Source organism: Vipera ursinii, assembly GCF_947247035.1.
Source record: "Vipera ursinii genome assembly, chromosome: 1".
Classification (NCBI taxonomy): domain Eukaryota; kingdom Metazoa; phylum Chordata; class Lepidosauria; order Squamata; family Viperidae; genus Vipera; species Vipera ursinii.
The window spans coordinates 234,592,741-234,613,026 of record NC_139512.1 but is presented as its reverse complement, the minus strand read 5'-3'; the positions used below and the strand labels follow the sequence as shown (position 1 = coordinate 234,613,026).

The window sequence follows — 20,286 nt, the reverse complement described above, 5'->3', positions numbered from 1 at the left end:
GGAGCCCTTTAAAAGAGGAGTTATGGGGGTTACCTCAGTTTATATCTTTTCTAGCGATGTAGGAATCATTTCAGGAATTGATTGAAAGATAATTTCAATTCTTCAAATGTAAATAACTGACTTTAAGAATATATATACAGGTAGTCCTCAACTTACAACCACAACTGAGCCCAAAATTTCTGCTGCTCAGCTAGAGAGTTATTAAGTTAATTTTGCCCCACTTTATGATCTTTTTTTTGCCACAATTGTTAAGTGAATCACTGTAGTTATTAAGTTAGTAACACAGTTATTAAGTGAATCTGGCTTCCCCATTGACTTTGCTTGTCAGAAGGTCACAAAAGGGGATCACATGACCCTGGAACATTGCAACGATCATAAAAAAGGAGGCAGTTGCCAAGAGTCTGAATTTTGATCACGTGACCGTGGGGATGCTGCAATGGTTGTAAATGTGAAAAATGGTCCTAAGTCACTTTTTCCCATGCCATTGTAACTTTGAATGGTCACCAAATGAACTGTTGTAAGTCGAGGACTATCTGTATTCAAATTTTAGTGATTTTAGATACATTTGCCTTCAGTGTAAGAGAGTTGAGTTAGTTAATATACATACTGGGTCACCTGGAGGGCCTGGGATTCCTGGCTTTCCATCTCGGCCTGGAATACCCTAAATGTACATAAAAACAGGGAAGACCTTGTTGTTGTTGTTGTTGTTGTTGTATTGCTTGAACCTTGTTCAAGAAGATACTACTGACATGTATTTACGTATTAGTACTTACATTAAGGCCAGGAGTTCCAGGAGGCCCAGGTAATCCAGGAGGCCCTCTTGGTCCCTGTGGAAGGAACATTTGGAGCATCAAGTATCAAGGAAAACTTACACAATAAGCACAATAAAAGTATTGACCAAGATTTCCTATGAAATATCTTACTTGGTATCCTGGTGTCCCAGGAGGCCCTTTAAAACCCTGAAAAACAGAGCAATGAGTGAATACAATCCTCTTCCTCCTCCTCCTCCTCCTCCTCATCATCATCATTCTCATCATTATAAAAAAGGGGGTTGTTATTGCCATTGAAAATTTGCGCAAGTAAAAAAATCCACCCAGGATTACAAAGAGATAGAGCTGGACCTCATATCTGGTTATTCATGAGCACAAAAGTATCACTTGAGGCTAAGATTCTTCTTAGTCAGATCTGTTGATTACAGCAGAACATGATATTGGAAATCAGGATAGGAAGCTTCTTTCACTGGTCTGATCATTGTTAAGTCTAAATTAGTAGCATTGATAGTTGCCCTTGGGGATCTTAGTATGGAGTTTTTCTAGCTCTGATTAGAGATTCTGCAAATCTTCTAAAATGAAGCACTCATTTTAGACATGGCTCCTTGTACGTGGGGGAGGAGTATGTTTTTTAACATCCATCCATCCATCCATCCATCCATCCATCCATCCATCCATCCCTTTCAATTGTCATTTTACTGTTAAGTAAAGCTTCTCAAGATATTGGTCAAGGCCCTCTGTGGGGTTATTAGCAACTTAGAAGATGAATGATTCCACAGGCAAAGCAGGAGGGCTATCAAAATACCTATAGCTCCAGCCATCTGTCAAAACCCTCTGCTAGCAGTTTTTTAAAATTATTATTTACTCGGCTATTACTTATTTACATTGACGAGGGAAGGTTACATAAGTTCATCTTATCTTTTAGGGGATTCTGGAATTTAAGAACCCTTGCTGAAAAGAGATGTTTAATATCCGATTTAAGACCTAAATACAAATGTAAAATATACAAAACATGACATTCATAACTGTATAAAATAACAAAGAAGAAATTTTCCAAAACTACTCTGCTTCAAATGATATGCTTGGGAGAATAATACGACCCAAAGGCATCTTTATCCCTGAGCAGATAGACACAATGTGCAGAACTGTGCTTCTGGCTTAATTGCACTCTGGGAAGAGACAGGAACAATTGCCTTGCTAGGCAGCAATATATAATTCCTTTCCCTCCATTCCCTTGACACTCACAAAACCCAAACAGGAACAATTTTATTTAGCCATTCTATTCAGACACGCTAGTAAATGTAGTAGTGGGATCAGCCCAGAGCCATTTTATCATTTCTTTACAGAGGAAAAGAAAATACACACATGAAATCATATATTAGAGGTAGAATTGCCATCTGTGTTGCATCAATGAAGCCATTACAGAATGACATCCATGTTAATAATGGGGTGAAAGGAGCACAAAACAAATTTTGTACTTACAGGTAGTCCGGGGGTTCCATTCCCTGCTGGCCCCATCTCTCCTGGAGGACCCTGTACTCCAGGGAGCCCTCTTTCTCCCTGATAAAGGAACAAGTCTTTGTTTTTTCAAAAAGATCTTTGAATAAAAGTATGACACCAAACAATTGAAATACAGGATTAGAATAGTCTTTGCCTACCTTAGGCCCTCGTGGACCTATTGTCCCAGGAACGCCAGCTAATCCCTAATATGGGGGTGAGAAAGATGGAGATAAAGCTATGTATAATGAAAGAACCTTTATTGTCAAAGTACAACCATGTATACATTGAGATTGATTGAGCCTCCCTTCATGCTCCCCCCACCACAACTCACAGTGACAACAAACCCTCCATCTTATTACACCATGTGAACTAATTGCACAACACACCGGCCTCGCAAGTCAATTATGCATAAAGTTTATAAAAATTATTTCCCGTTCAAAAGCCTAACAGCCCATGGATAAAAGCTGTTTTTCAGCCTATTGGTGCGGCTGGCTATACTCCTATATCTCCTACCCGATGGTAGGAGAGTAAAGAGATACCGTCCAGGGTGTGAGTGCAGAATGAGGCCACACAAACAATTCTTAGTGCCCCAAGATAGGTGCATGTAAAACCTTTGCTTAATGAATTGTATTGGGTGCCAGTTTGACTTTGAGTCCAATTTAAGGTGTTGGTTGTGACCTATAAAGCCCTACATGACATAGGCTACCTACGGGAACCGTCTTTTTCCCAAGTACATCAACCCATCCCCTTTGGCAGAGAAGGTATGTTGCACATGCTGTCAATTAAATAACTTCAACTGGTGGGGTCTAGGAAGAGAGGCATCTCTACCCTTGCTCTATGGAACACCCTCCCACCAGAAGTGAGACAGGTCCCCACTACTACGGGCTTCTGGAAAGGAATTAAAACATGGCTCTGAGGCCTCCTTTGGGAAGCTTAGAGTACCACAAAGCTGTGGGGCTGGTTGGTGCCCCGAGATCCCTCCCATCACCTTTTTAACTAAATTGTAACAGATCTTAATCATCCTTACTTCCTTTTAAATCCTAAAATTAAGTATTACATGCTGTTTTTATATTTTAGCATTTATTGTACACAGCTCAGAGTTCCTCCCTGAGGAAGACGGGCAATTTAAAAATGTGGGAAAAAAGATGTTTTTGTATAATTAGAAAATAATAATAATTCTTAAATTGACAGGGGGAAAAAATCTAATTTAAGACACAGGTGTCTTATTGCACAAAAACAAATAAGGTATCTTGTAATGATAATTATTCACTACTGTTTTAGTTTCACAATAATTGATGAGCTAATTATTTATGAGAAGTAACAAAGGGAAGCATGGTGTGTGTGCGGGGGGAAGACTAGAAATGTGTAGAACAGAACAGCTTACAAAATGGAGTTATCTGAAGCTGTTTGCTTTAGAGACATCTTTTTCAAAAGGCTCATTACTTATAACCTGATGGCTCTGAGTTACATAAGCATTTCTTTGAAAATACTCAGGGCTAGGTAAAAGAATGTCTATGGACATTCTCCATCATCCCGGTCATGGTTGTCCCAAAGATGCTTTGGGAGAACAAAAGGCAATGTGTGGAATGTTGGGTGGACATGGTGGAAGCAAGGATGGTTTGCAAGAATAGAAAGGTAGGGAGAGATATAATAAGTAAAAAGGTAAAGGTTCCCCTGCACATGCGTGCTAGTCGTTTCCAACTCTAGGGGCTGGTGCTCATCTCCGTTTCAAAGCCAAAGAGCCAGCGCTTGTCCTAGGATGTCTCTGTGGTCATGTGGCCGGCATGACTAGACGCCAAAGGCGCACGGAACGCTGTTACCTTCCCACCGTAGTGGTCCCTATTTTTCTACTTGCATTTTTACGTGCTTTCGAACTGCTATGTTGGCAGAAGCTGGGACGAGTAACAGGAACTCACTCTGTTACGCGGCACTCGGGATTCGACCCGCCAAACTGCCGACCTTCTGATCGACAAGCTCAGCGTCCTAACTAGGTTTCCTTTTCCTTATGTCATGCTTTTGAATTCTTTGACATATTATTTCTTTCTCCTTTCTGTACTCTACACAACATTGCTTGCCTTGAATGAAATAATATATGCAATGCTGGTAATTCTACTAGAGGCCGACATTTTTCTTCTGCTGACCGCCTAGGCTTTTCTGCAATAGAATACTTAATGGTACTTACTGGTTTTCCTGGAAGACTTAATCCTGGAGGCCCTGGGTCACCTTTAGAACCTGGAGGCCCAGGTGGGCCTATGATTCCACCAGAGTCTCCCTATGTAATATAGACAAAAACATTGCTAATTTGATAGGAAGTTACAAGAGCCAGATTAATGTATCATATTTAAATTAACAACATTATCTTATCTCTACATTCTTCCTGTGTGTTGTCAAACTACTTGTCAATGTAGGCAGCCACTTTCTTAGCTATATTCCCAAGTAGCCTCAGTCAATTAATTTTTATATCATCCTTGTTGCTGGACCAAAACTAGCGGGATTGCTTGTATTTAGCAAGATTTTTTTTTAAAAAAATCCATTCCAATGCAGAACCTCTCTGAAAACAAAACAAATCTCTGCTGGAAACTCCTAAGGTTGCAATCATTTTGCGGGTGCTTTTTGGCAAAGGGGGAGGGGAGATGACCATGCTTTGCTTCGCTGGAAAGTCCACTCCCAAAATGGAGAAAGCTAAGACAAAGTGACGGTTGATGCTAGACAAGACATAGATTTAATATTTAAAAGAAAATCAACTTCCACAGGCATCCCTTCCCACGAGCAACATTGAGGTGGCCACACCCACCCTGGCCATGCCCACCCAATCGGCTGTGACCATCGTAGCCACACCCACCCAATGGGACATGCCCACCCAGCACCTGGTGATAAATAAGTAGGTTTTGGGTTGCAGTTTGGGCACTCGGTCTCTAAAACAGGGGTGTTAAACTGCCGGCCTGCGAGCCAGACACATCACCAGGAAACTGCACCCACCCCATTGCCAGCAATTGGGAAAAAGCTCCAATATGTTGTGAAACATCACGTGACATCGTGAGTTTGACATGTCTGCTCTAAAAGGTTCACCATCACTGCTATATAGAATCTGAAGCAGAAACATTGAAAAATACATGCAATTATTTGATATTGGTTTAAAAATTACCTTTTCTCCTTTAATCCCTGGTTTTCCAGGCATTCCATTTTCTCCTGGTAAACCCTAATTAAAAAGAAAAATATATTGTCTTGAACCTTATAGTTAATTATCTATTAAAAGAGTAGTAAACTTGGAAAAACTACTTCTATTATATAGTGGACTTCACTAAAATTTTCCTTTCTCGAAATTAAAGGCACAATTCAAAGAATACAAATTCTATTTAAAATATTTATGATCTATAAGACAATGGAATAAGAAGAATTATATTTATTTGTTGCCTAGGAAAATGGATGATTAGTAAGACTGGTTTCCATACATTTATATATGATGCAGCAAGGCAAATATAATTATCTAGAGCACGGTATGTAAAAAGAAAAAGAATTGACTAAAAGATTGAAATCTGAGACAAGTAAAACATTTTAAATGTATCTGTATATTGTACATTAGTTATATGACAAAGGGGAAATTAGAATCTATATTTAAGGTTTCAGTAATTTCATCTTTTTTCTTTTTTAAACAAAAAATAGTGAAAATTTTGGCACTTAGCTCAGAGATTTAAATTCTTATATTGTTAAAATAATATAATGCATGTAAATGTAATTTAATGTTTTATATGGGTAATTTCTAATCAGAGATATACTGAGCACTAACTTTACAATCTGGATAATTCCTTTGTACACTTATTATGTTACTGTAGAAAATTAATATTTTTCTTATTGTTTTCTTTTTGTTCACTCTTTCTTTTAAAAATGATTAGCACATTTAAAACAGATATAGAGCAAAACATGAGCTCTAAATGATCTTTCCTTTTTTGCAGATGGTGCTAGATATTTCTAAGGCAAATGAGTTGTTTAAGAAATTGTAATCTGAGTTTGGTTTTATTAAAAATGATCATAAAATCAGATTTGTTTATCTGACATACATTTGTTTTTTAATTTGCTTTCAAAGCATGAGACATAATGTCATGGTTCTGAAGCTAAGACCAACAAAATCAGAACTCTGAGGCCAGAGGTTTCCTCAAAGAACATATTTATTGGTTACAAAGTATCAGCACAATCAAAAGTGAAACCAAGTCTGAAATTCCCTCCAAAGAGTTACAGTATTACAAAATCAAACTTCCCACCCCAGAGCAATGCAAATGGCTACATTCCCCAATAGAATGATTTGGCGGGATTTCTAACAAAATGCTCAGCCCTCCAAGATAACTGATAGAATGACCTTGGTTCCCATGGGAGCCAGAATTGTTTAGACTAACAAAAATACTCTGCACCCACTCCCTTTCTTGTGGCAACCTAGAATGAGCAAGATGGCTTCAGCCAGGTTCATTGTAGAGTTGACACATAATTTATAACTTTATATATTTAAAGGCTGTAATGAAGGAAGCAGATATAATTGCATGACAAAAGGTTTTCCAGGACAAATTTGCCTCAACTACATTGACTTTATTATCTATCCTATTTCTTTTTATCTCTGACCTTAAATAAGGAACATGAAACATGAAATAAGTTAGAATATATAAACAAATGGGCCATTTTTTAGAGTTCTATTCAGGTTTACATGATGTATGTGACCATTCTAAAATAAATTCTAAAGAAGAGAAGGAGAAAATTAAATAGCTCTGCAGCTTTACAGTTAATTTCATTCAAAGAAAATAATGCATCTCATCTTTATACCATATCTATCATCTATCTATCTATCTATCTATCTATCTATCTATCTATCTATCTATCTATCTATCTCACTGGAAATAGCAGAATTTGTCAAAAAGTGTATGAATTTACAAGAGAAAAAGGAATTATTTCCATTACAGGAAAAAACACACACACGTTTATTTCATTTCATTTCTGTGTAAGATGAAATTCACAGACTTTGATTGCCTGTTGATAAAGTGGTCATTTATATAGGCATATGAATGTTAAAGAAACTAGATTAGAATTACTATGTTCTGTTCATGATACAGATGAGAAAAAAATATCTATGTTTTATCCTCTTACAATGAGTTCAGAATAGCATACCAAAATATGTGTATCTCACTGTTTTTACAATTTGTGTAAAGTAGATTAGTATGGTAAAGTTTCACTAGCCCAAAATTCCTCAGTGAATTTCATGATTATCAGAATTTAACTTTTCTTGGCAGCTACCATCTCATAATCCATTTTTACAGATGGTGGATTAGGAAGTCTAAAAACAAAATCTCTCCTTAGATATTTAGTGCTCCTAGAACAGTAGTTAACGTAAATAATAGTGAGACAATTGAGAAAACAGTCATGGCCTTTGGGCCCAGACTCAAAGGTTGTAACACCTGAAAAATACCTTAATTAAGTGAGTAATGTTTAATTACTCCGAGGCTGAGCTGTGGCCAATGTAAATCTTAATGATTTGGACTCCATATAAAAATACATGGCAGTACAAATGTACATGAGTAAATAGGGCAACAATTTGATTCAAGAAAATGAAAATAGTCTCTGGACTTGGAAACGAATGCAACAAAATGGAGCATGAAAAGGACTAGATAAAACTCATGAGAGCAGGTCTAAAAGCCAGATGAATCCAAGGCTGTTATTTGGAATGTTCATGCTCAATCCAATACAAAAATTAAGATGCAGGTACATAAATTCAAGGATAGTTATATATTTAAAATAAATAACACAGAGAGATTTAAAGTGTGAGTGTGGGGAATGAAAAATCTGAAAAAAATATCTTAGCAATGTGACCCTCACAGAAAGGACTGAATATTCCAAAGCTATGTGTTCCAGAAGCACTTTTTCATTTAGCAGATACTGTAATGTTGAGGAAGGACATTTCAGGATTTGTCTCCTGTTCCTGCCAGAAGTAAGAATTAGCCTCGTGGTTTGTGTGACTGGAGTAGTAAATGGGTAGTAGACGAAAGGAAGTTGACCTGAAAATCAGGTGTTTGCATATACTTGGAGTTCTATAGACTCAGTTTTAATTAATCACTAATGGACAGGCATAAACCACTTAATATTGGTTTCCCCATCTGCCAGGTAAAGAACTGGGGATCTTAGCAACATTCAAGCCTATAGCTTCATTCTTCTGGAAAAAAAAGTCAAAGTGTTAACTAAAAATATGGCAATCCACATTTATACTGTAAACTGTCAAAATAATTATTAAGGCTGACCTGCTTAGTAACAGTAGCAAAGACACAGAAATAGAACAGCATATTTGTAACTACCCAGAAGTATATAGCAGTAAAACTACTGAGGCCTTCTACAGTAGCAATTTTACAGGGTCACCTAGCTATTGTGGTAGTGATATAAAGACTGCCTTAGTGATTTATTACCACACTTGATGGGGTGAGTGAAACCATAAATTGTTATCATGGAAGACCTCAGCATGTCTGGCTCCAGATCTTTGCACATTGAATACATATCTCATATCCTTCGTAAAATGAGATCACCAACATTTTAATATTATCATTTCACTGGTTAATATTGTACTTGAATAATTCTTACAAAGAGCAGTATGATACTTGCCATTTCTCCTGAAGATCCTCTGGGGCCAGGTGGTCCTGGAATTCCCTAGAACATAGTGATAAGAATATGGAATTCTTAGAAAAGGAAGAGGGAAAAAAAACAGCCCTCCATATATTTATACTGTTCTTTTTAATAAAGGGATTTATTTGAAGAAAATACATGATCATGTAAACTTCTTCTAAGTAACAGATATAAAATTCCTTATTGTTTAAAGATATAAACAATATAAACAGGGTTTTATATAAACAGGGTTCCGCCGGTGAGAGATTGCCGGCGGGTGACACCCAGGGATAGGGCCTTCTCAGTGGGAGCGCCGGCCCTCTGGAACCAGCTGCCGGTGGAGCTGAGGACTGCCCCCGACCTCCGATCATTCCGCCGGGGCCTGAAGACCTGGCTCTTTGAGCTCTCAGGCCCAGGCTGAGGAGAAATTTTAATTGGGGTTTTTAAGTCGACAGGGTTAATTTAATATTTTTTAATTTGGTTTTTAACTTTTGTATGTGGGTTTTTTAATTCCCTGTAAACCGCCCTGAGTCCTCAGGGAAAGGGCGGTATATAAATCTAACTAACTAACTAAATAAATAAATAAAAATCAGTACGCTGAAATTGGCACCAAAACGGTTAAAATAGTGTGATCTTGCTAATGTCTACATGCAGAAGGGGAAAAAAAAACGTTTGTTCTAACTAAAAGACTATATGATTTCCAGAAGTCACTCCACTACATGCAATAGAAAATGTAATACAGGCAGTCCTCATTTAGTGACCCTCTTATTTAGCAATGATTCACAGTTACTACAGTAATTAAAAACTAACTGTGTGAACGATTTTTGAATTTATGACCTTCACAAGTCTGTAAAAGAAAGGAAAGCTGAAGTAAAATAACAATAGCACTTAGACTTATACACCACTTCACAGTACTTTATAAGCCTCTCTAAGTGGTTTTATAGAGTCAGCCTATTGCCCCCAACAATCTAGGTCCTCATTTTATTGACCTTGGAAGGATGGAAGGCTAAGTCAATCTTGAGCAGGTCAGGATTGGGGGAATTGAACTCCTGGCCTGCAATACTCTAACCACTAGGCCACCATGGTTCTTATGATTGTAGAATTATGATGTTTCACTTAGCAATTGTTTCACTTAATTGCTGGTCACATTTGTGGTCACTAAACAAGAACTCTCTAGTATTAAGTGTTCCTCTATGTCTGAATTCAGAGACCTTTTTGTCTATTTCTGAGACAAGGAAGGAAATTAAATGTCCAAACTGGTCTTGGATTAGTCGGAGACTTCTTTTCAGTTTTTTTTTTAAAGAAGCACGGGAAATAGGAAGTGATGCAATTTATTCCAGTAATAATTTTCAGAAGCTGTCCTCTGGCTTCTCCACTTGAGAAAAAATTGGATATTAAACAAAAAAGGGTTTTCAGTTGTGGTGTCTGCTCTTATGTCCATGGCATGGAGCCATTCCTGTTTCTAAAATTGATCCCTCCCGTTATATAATCTAGCTATCTCTAATAATGTGGCTAACATTAATGTACCCTTGCGGCCCCTGACCCGGCGCAGATCCCAGCGAGCTCCATGGTTTTCTGCGGAGCTCCGGGAGATGAAGCGTCGGAAATGGGGCCTAGAGAGCTGCTGGAGGTCTAGCCGATCCGAACCCGACCGGTTGCGGTTAAGAACCTATATTAGGTCTTATCTCGCAGCGATGAGGGTGGCGAGGTGTAATTACTTCTCCACCCTCATCGCGTCCGCAGATAACCGCCCGGCCGCCTTGTTTAGGGTGACTCGCTCACTTCTTAATCAGGAGGTGAGGGAGGATCCCTTGCAGGGTCGTGCCGAGGAATTTAGTCAACATCTGACGGATAAAATCGCTCGGATTCGGACCGGTTTGGACTCCAGCTGGGCAGAGTCTGGCGATCAGGACACGGGTGGTCCTGTCAATGTTATCTGGGAGGAGTTTGATTCTGTGACCCCTGATGAAGTGGACAGGATTATGGGGAAGCTGAGTTCCACCACATGTTTATTGGATCCGTGCCCTTCCTGGCTGGTTTATGCAGCTAGGGAGAGGACACGAGGCTGGCTCCAGGCGGTTATATCTGCTTCTTTGAGTGAGGGTTATTTCCCCACCGTCTTGAAGGAGGCGGTGGTGAGACCTCTCCTCAAGAAGCCTGCCCTGGACCCAGCTGTATTGAACAACTTTCATCCAGTCTCCAACCTTCGCTTTCTTGCGAAGGTTGTTGAGAGTGTGGTGGCGCATCAGCTCCCTCTGGTCCTGGATGAAGCGGATTATCTGGACCCTTACCAATCGGGTTTCAGGCCCGGGCACAGCACGGAGACGGCATTGGTCGCTCTGGTGAATGATCTCTGGAGGGCTCGGGATAGGGGATATTCCTCTGTCCTAGTCCTATTAGACCTCTCGGCGGCTTTCGATACCATCGACCATGGTATCTTGCTGCGGCGTCTCAGGGGATTGGGAGTGGGAGGCACAGTTTTTCAGTGGTTCTCCTCCTATCTCCTGGGACGCTCGCAGTCGGTGTTGGCAGGGGGGCAGAGGTCGACCCCTAGGACTCTCGCTTGTGGAGTTCCTCAGGGATCGGTCCTCTCGCCCCTCCTGTTCAACATCTATATGAAACCGCTGGGTGAGATCATTCGTGGTTTTGGAGTTGGGTATCATCAATATGCCGATGATACCCAACTTTTTATTTCGACCCCAAACCACCCCAGTGATGCCCTCGCTGTGATGTCCCGTTGCCTGGAGGCGGTTCGGATCTGGATGGGGAGGAACAGACTTCAACTCAACCCTGACAAGACTGAGTGGCTGTACATTCCGGCATCCCGGGACATTCAAAATGTTCCATCTCTTTCTATGGGGGGGTGAGCTCTTACCCCCCGTGGATAGGGCTCGCAACTTGGGAGTCCTCCTAGATTCACGGCTTACCCTGGAAGATCATATAGTGGCCGTGACTAGGGGGGCTTTCGCCCAGGTTCGCCTGGTGCGCCAGTTGCGACCCTATCTGAACCGGGATGCCCTGTGTACGGTCACTCATGCGCTCGTGACCTCTCGCCTTGACTACTGTAATGCTCTCTACATGGGGCTTCCCTTGAAGACCACTCGGAGGCTCCAACTGGTACAGAATGCGGCCGCGAGAGTTGTCTTGGGAGTTTCCCGGTACTCCCATGTTACACCTTTGCTCCGCGAGCTGCATTGGTTACCAGTTGTCTTTCGGGTGAGATTCAAGGTTTTGGTTACGATCTTTAAGTCCTTACATGGCATGGGTCCGGGATACCTCAGGGACCACCTGCTGCCGGCATCAACTCCCCTCCGCCCTGTGCGTTCCCACAGAGAGGGCCTCCTCAGGGTGCCGCCAGTCAAGGAATGCCGACTGGTGGCCCCCAGGGGGAGGGCCTTCTCTGTGGGCGCTCCGGCATTATGGAACCAACTGCCGGTGGAGCTCCGGACGGCATCAGACCTCCGAACTTTCCGTCGTGGCCTGAAGACCCACCTATTTGAAATGGCTGGTCTGGCCTGACGGGGGATTTTGGGTTTTAATTCGTCTTTTTAGATTTGTATAACTGTTTTTAACTGGGCATGGGTTTAATCTTTTTTAATTTTTGTATTGTCTTTTTTATATATGCCCTGTGAACCGCCCTGAGTCCCTACCAAGGAGAAGGGCGGTATACAAATTAAATAAAACTAAAACTAACTAAACTATTATTTCAGCTTGATGTCTTATTTTTCTTTCATCTTTAGAAACCTATTTTAGTTTTATTTTAATTGGTGGGTTTTCTGTTAATTAGCTTTGACTACCTATGCAAATTGAAGGTCAAAATACACATTATTAAATAGAATGAAATAAAATGCATGTTCTTTGCGGAAGAAGTAGCATTCTAAACTTTAGTTTGGGGGTGGAAAATCTGTGGGCCTCTAGATGTTGCTAAAATACATTGTATTACTGGAAGTGGCATTTGATTACTGTAATTTAGCAGAACACTTCTCTCGATAAACTTTTGAGTACTTCTGGAGGAGTTATGACAATTTAAAAGTTTGTAGGAGAATAAAGTTGTCACTCTCTTTAGAAAGTGGAATGAGGAAAGCTTGGAAAACATAAGCATCTATACTGAACAGTGATCTCAAAGATATTTCCAACTGTACAATTGTATAAATATCTGAAGACCTACAACTTCCTAACTGTGCTTTAGTTTCTAAAGAAGATTAATCAGTAAAAGCGAGTAACACTATAACTGATTGCTTAACTATGTATAATGTACAAATAAAACAAAAACCTTCTCAGATTCAGAAATTAGACAATGTTCAACTACAATCAGGTTGGATTTTAAAACTTTTATGGAAGATTATTTATGAAATTTTATACGTTTTCTATATTAGTTCAACTACTGTGGGATTTGACTTTTAAAATGCTAGTAGGAATACTACAAACATTTATATATTTAAAATATATTTTGGCATTTTGTACAGGTGCAATTAGGAAACCAACAGAACTCAGAAACATACAAAAGTTTAAAGACAACAGAACTGGCTATCAGTGGTATTCCATTAATAGATTGTAAGAGAAATTCGTACTGTTCATTAAATATAATTTACATACTGAAGGTCCTGGATTTCCAATAGACCCTGGAAGACCAGTCTCTCCTGCTTCACCCTAACACAACAATTTAATAAAAGCAAGTTTTTAGAGATGAAATTGCAGAGTTGGTAAGTATGTATATTAATGACACACTAGTATGTTTCTAATGTCTATAGATCAATTTTATTCTAAAAATGAAATCACTTGCAAAGCAAATAGTTTGACTCTAGAACCTGTTGGTATAATCTCTTTGCAATGTGTTCCCAACAGTGATATGCTAGTAGATGGTTTCTTTTTACATACAGCATCATAGCCATTTATTGTAGAGATGGCCCTTGTGATCCATGGCTTTGCATAAATGTGGACAATAAATTGAGATCAGACAACCTTATTATGTATGGTAAAGGCATTTGTGTATCTCCAGTTTTTGGTTTGTATTTCTGTTTATAAGAAAACTTCTGAAAAGTTTTGTTTGTGGATGTGCAAATGTTACATGTGGATTTTTCTCCAGATCTTGTTATCTAAAATTGGTATTGTCACTTACTAATTAAAGTTCCCCTATGACTAAAATCTAACCTTGGTGTTTGGGAACTTCTAGTAGTATATGGAGCATGCCCCGTAACAAGGATAATATTGGATATAATTCATCACTTTCGCTGGAAGTAACCATGATCACTGAGTATCATCAGTTAATAATGAAGAAAAGAATCTCTGAGCATTTGCTCAGATAAGTAATTAAGGTGCTGTCATCCCTTCAGAAATACTTCTGGAGCAAATCAATCCCTCAATCTGTAAATTTTGGTCACCATACTACAAAAAAGATGTTGAGACCTTGGAAAAAGTTCAGAGAAGAGCAACTAAAATGATCAAAGGTCTGGAGACTAAAACATATGAAGAACGGCTGCAGGACTTGGGTTCAGCTAGTCTAAAGAAAAGAAGAAACAGGGGCAACATAATAGCAGTATTCCAGTATTTGAGGGGCTGCCACAAAGAAAGAAGCAACCTGAAATTAAGGAGAAACTTCCTAACAGTGAGAACAATTAACCAGTGGAACAGCTTGTTGTGGGTGCTCCATCATTGGAGGTTTTTAAGAAGAGACTGGACAGCCACCTGTCTGAAATGGTATAGGGTCTTCTTATTGTGCAGGGGCCTGGACTAGAAGACCTCCAAGATCCCTTCCAGCTGTATTCTATTCTATTCTATTCTATTCTGTTCTGTTCTATTCTGTTCTGTTCTTTTCTGTTCTGTTCTATTCTATTCTATTCTATTCTATTCTATTCTATTCTATTCTATTCTATTCTATTCTATTCTATTCTATTCTATTCCATTCCATTCCATTCCATTCCATTCCATTCCATTCCATTCCATTCCATTCTATTCTATTCTATTCTAATTTATATCATGTGATAATTAGATTACATAGAGTAGTGACAACAAATTCAGCCACCAAATCTGTCAGATGTTCACAACTAGATGTAACATTTCCATAAGTCCTATACATTTAAAATCTAAGACACAGAATCCCAACGATGAAAATAATATAATTTCAGAAATGATTGCACAACTGGAATCTAAGCATAGATCTTTATGCAAATGTCCCATCTGTTAAAAAAAAGGATATGAAAGAATACAAGTGCAACCAATAGATAGGTCATGAACTAATTTCTCCGAGATATGGGCTTCTTCCAGAGATAATTGTCCAAACTAGGTTATACTCTATCCTCCTATAATTGCAATTATTTGAGCATGCTGATAACACACAAAAATTCACATTTTATCCACAAAGAAATTCTAAATGTATTGACTAAATGTATTAACTAAATGACTAAAGTATTGACTAAATATACAGTATTAACTCACAGAATCCTGTAAACACAAAGCGAATTTTGAGCTGTACTTACAGAGTCCCCCTTTTCTCCTTTTGCGGATGGTTCTCCCTGTGACAAAGTAAACTCAATATTTATAAGGACATTTTTACTCAAATCCAGATTTCCATTCTGTTTCTAAAGGTTTTGGCAAGAATGAAACTCACTTTTAATTTCCAGGAATCCCATATAAAAAAATAAGCCACACAATCATAACTATCAATAGCAATTGATTACTTACTTTTTCTCCTTTTGCACCTTTTAATCCCTTTTCATCTCGAAGACTCTTTCCCAAAAAAGAAAATGAAAATCAGTTCCTTCTAATTTGTTCCTTCTAATTAGAGATCAATTTCCCCATATCTTCCTCTTCATAATGGTTTTCCAATATTCCTTTCATGAGCAATTTACATTATATAATTGGAATCTAAATACTGAGGAATCATATTTAGAGGAGTAATATATGCATCTCTGCTTTTCCAAATGAATGTAGCTGGCATATTTCAAATTACTTCAAATTGAAAAAGTGTTTTGAAAGTCAAGGGTAACATGCCAACAGGGAAATAATCAAGGAGATCAGGGACCAAAGGCAAACCACCTTTGTGGTGGCACTAACACTATGGAAGAGCTTAGCTCCCCATTCATTTTTGGCATTTGGAAAAATGTACAATCTTAGCCTGTTTAATAGGTATTTATGAGTTAATGGGTATGATAATGGTGTCTTTTGTTTTGGCTGGATTTAAAACTGTTCAGTATTGTACCTGTGACAATTGTATGAGAAGGGAGTGAAAGATGCTGAGTTTTTGTGTTATTATATATTCTGTACACTCCTTGCAACTGGGTAACATACAAATTCATGCAATAAATAATTATTCATAACATCATATCATATCATATCATCATATCATATCATATCATATCATGGTAATTGATTTTAAAGTTTAATAACATTCAAGGTTCAAGGTGTTAGTGATGACTTACAAGGTTCAAGGTGTTAGTGATGACTTACAAATCCCAACATGGCATGGGTCCGGATTACCTACAGCAACACCTGCGGCCGGCGTCAACTTCCCTCCGTCCAGTGCGCTCCCACAGAGAGGGCCTCCTCAGGGTGCCTCCGATCAAGGAATGTCGATTGGTGGCCCCCAGGGGGAGAGCGTTCTCTGTGGGTGTGCCAGATCTTTGGAACCGCTTGCCGGTTGAGCTCCGGACAGCCCCCGACCTTCGCTCCTTCCGGCGCGATCTCAAAACCTTTCTTTTTGAACAAGCTGGCCTGGTCTGATGGGTTGGGGCTGGGTTTTATAATCGGTTTTAACTTTTAATATGTATTAATTTATTATGGGCATTGTAGTTTAATTACTTTTTAATTTTTGTATCCATTTTTTATTATGTATTGCCCTGTTCACCGCCCTGAGTCCTTCGGGAGAAGGGCGGTATACAAATTAAATTATTAAATTAAATTAAACATTCATTTAATCTTTGTTCCTGCCATTTTCCCTTTAAGAATTCTGGTTCTATCCAGTGCATGTGTTTTGTGCATACTGTATGTGCACATTCTCCCCCATGTAGACAACATATTTCATGCATATATTTGTTAGATTAAAAAAAATCTCCAGTATTGATTTCAGTTGAAATTGGTAACCTTAATTGACATGCTAGGTAAGACGGATTACAGTATAAACTATTTTTGAGAATATTAATAACAGTTTCCTATCTGATCTTCCTGTGGATAATAATCATGGGGGTGCAACAGCTTTTAAAAGTCAAGAGTATCTTTCTTTTAGGTAAAAATATTATTTGTTTCAATGATTTGTTAGTATCAACAAATTTCTGGATATCAACAGAACAAATTGTTCTCAATTAATATATTGCTTTTACCTTAATTGATTGATCTCCAGTCTTGAAAACTAGAATCACCATTGCAACCTGAAACCCTGGTTCCAGAAAGTCTAAGTACTTAAGCTGAAGTTTAGACTGATAAATCATCTTCCTAAATACTAAACTTAGTAGTTCTTTTCTGGAAAGTTGTTTGCTTGCGAATAAATCATTAAATGTTTTGCATTGAACAGCTGAAGGAAGGAGTGTATTAGTACACTACTTGAGGGTTAAAGATGATTAATTTCTTGAAGGCGAAACAGCTGGCCCCCATGTTTTGCCAGAAGATATTAACTGGGAAACATGATAAGGCATAGGAATTTCAAAGGTCTTATAATTGTAAGAAACATGAATCTGGCAGACATACATATCATATCCTAAGGACCTCAACTTGGGTTCATGTCACCTGCCACAAACTTAAATAGGAATTAAGAGGCTACTAAAATATGCAAAATATACCAAGAATGATTGCAAGAAGCAAGTTATACATAATGAAGAAAAAATGACTGGATATAATTAATTTTCTAGGCACAAAAGATTAATAAATATAAAGCAGTTCTTTAAAAAACTGAGACGTAGCAGTTCAATCTATTGTGCAGTTGATATAAAATATAGCAAAAGCTATTGAGTTGTATATGTGCCTAACAATCCAGGAATCCAGTGATCTTGGGAAATTTGTTTGCACACAGCTGGTCATAAACTGTTTTTCCACAGACTGGGGAAATGAACTCATTCATACAAAAGTATGATAAAATAACTAAATTTTATTCAATACATTTTTTAAAAAAATCTAATGTTAGTATGTTAAGGATTATATTAGTATAATTAGTAAAGCACCATTACTAACAGTGGCAAAAATAGAAAGAGGCAGAAAATTAGAATTTACCAAAAAGGAATGATAAAAGTACTAGAAAAATAATGAAACAGAGATTAGAAAATTTTAGCTATCAAAGTTTATTACAGTTTTGATAGTAGTGAATGGCTCAGAGGAGCAGAATGATAAAAATTGCAGTGATTTTAAGAAAAAGATGAGAAAATGCAAAGGGAATAGATAGCTTATTCTGGAATATCCCCTGCCCAAATCAAAGGAAGTGTCGTTTTGATTGATCGCACATCCTTAGATATCTATGCAGAATATACTTTACCAATTGGAAACAGACTCTTGATCACAAATTTAAGATAGAATAGTCACTTCAGTTTACTAAATCTTGAAGTAAGAAGTTATCCAGAACTATTCTGAGTCAATGATACGAAGTCCAAAATGGCAAGCTGTTATGGATTTTATTGCCAAACATTGATAACAAAACTGAATTTTTAATAAATAAAGATAAAAAAACTTAGAACACAATTAAACTGAGATAATAATACAAAGACAAGTAAGAGGAAGAAGATAAGTAAGTGAAACTGCCAACATGTGTAGAGTATATGGTTAAGTTTGTCTAAAATGTTCCTGAAAAATTTCAGCACAATACCCTGGTGTCTAATTTAAGAGCAAGTGAGCGAGCAAGCCAACAAGCAAGTAAGCCAGCACGCACGCAAGCCAGCAAGCCAGCAAGCTATCTAGCTAACTAGCTAGCTAGTTGCTGGATTTAGTCTGCAGTACTTAGCAACATAAACAACTGAGCTTCATAGGATTCTGAGAAAAGGTCAACAACCTCAATACCGTGGTTGACTACACTTACTCCTTGTTTAGTGGCCAAGTTCTGATAAACAACCAGGTTGTTAAGCAAAGTGGTTGGTAAGTGAACATATTGGGGGGGAGAGAGAGAGAGACCATGAAGATCATTGGTTGGTGCCATCTCATTTAAGTAAAGTTTTTTCATGCAGCTATGCCAGCATTACTCCCACTCCGGCATGCATTTTTGTCGGGTGCTAAAATATGGTCATAAATGCACACATAAAATATTTTTTTAATTACTAACATATTTGTGAATGGTCACTAACTAAAATTGTCACTAAAGAGGAATGGGTGCATTCATAGCTTTGGAGAACTGAGTTCACAGTATAGCTGAGAAGCGAGCACATTGTATGACTTTTACTACAGAATAGAAGCTGGTTATGGAAGAGCTCTATTAAGCTCTATTAAGAGCTCTATGAAGGCTCCATAGAAAAATACTAGAAGCAGAACTGATTTTTTTTCACAGAAAGAAGGAGAAGTGGTTGAACAAGGTTTAGTGGTTGAACAAGTGGTTGAACAAGGTTGGCTCTGGAAATGTGAGCTAGGAAAGGAACAGTACTGGGTGGAACATGAGAAACAGACTCTGAGTCAAGCAGACCCAAGACAATTATTGGAGATGTGTCACATAGGGTTTATTTAGGTAGGCAAATCAATAGCAAAAGTTTGGATTCACTGTGGCAGTAACAGACGTTAACCCAAGAGATGACAAGAGAGCTTGCTTTTAGGAAAATCAAAAGGGTGCTGGCTGTTTCAATGAATTAAAGCTAGGTGATTAAATATTACAAAAGCCATATTTCTGAAAGACTAATTTAGCTATACAGATGAAAAGTCATATCTTGATGATGTAATCATTCATTTATTTTGTGTTGAAAATACAAAATAACAATTAGATCGTGTTTTCCATCAATGTTCTAATTTGGGCATTTTAAAGGAAATCTTGTGGATTGCCAGGATGAGATAAAATGATGGTCAGAAAGAAATGAATGTTTAATCTGTAATTTCCAACCTTCTCGTACTGCAGCAGAACATCTAATTTAATTATCAAAGATGAGCAAATTTCTGACTTGCATAATCTACTTTGTTTCTTACTAGAAATTCAAAGTCACCCAGGAAAGACCAGCACCAAATACTGCATCAGTTTGGCAAGCATATTTATGAATTTAGCCAAGTTTTTAACACTTTTAATATAAAAGATTAGTTTTCTGCCACCCTTTTCTTTTTAGCAATGTTATTTCAGGATTAAGAAGTTCTAATCTGCAAACCACCCAAAAATCTATCTTAATAGATCCAAATATATATCCTATCCACCCTTGGTTTAACTCACAGAGAAAGTCACAAAGATAGATGCTCTTTGAAATGCAGACATGCAATTAATATATCCATGTTAAAACCTGTT

The 20,286-nt window shown here is 38.1% G+C and overlaps 1 protein-coding gene across 1 annotated transcript in view; it reads right to left on the bottom strand.

Annotated features, from left to right (window-relative positions):
• COL19A1 (collagen type XIX alpha 1 chain) overlaps positions 1-20,286 on the bottom strand; it is a gene marked incomplete at both ends in the record, with an annotated part of 189,903 nt that overhangs the window by 42,522 nt on the left and 127,095 nt on the right. The window contains 10 exons of the mRNA XM_083372775.1: positions 608-661; positions 774-827; positions 924-959; positions 2,253-2,330; positions 2,429-2,473; positions 4,453-4,542; positions 5,416-5,469; positions 13,497-13,550; positions 15,377-15,412; positions 15,582-15,626. Of these exons, the coding sequence (XP_083228901.1) occupies positions 608-661; positions 774-827; positions 924-959; positions 2,253-2,330; positions 2,429-2,473; positions 4,453-4,542; positions 5,416-5,469; positions 13,497-13,550; positions 15,377-15,412; positions 15,582-15,626 (546 nt within the window). The remainder of the gene's footprint in view (positions 1-607; positions 662-773; positions 828-923; positions 960-2,252; positions 2,331-2,428; positions 2,474-4,452; positions 4,543-5,415; positions 5,470-13,496; positions 13,551-15,376; positions 15,413-15,581; positions 15,627-20,286) is intronic.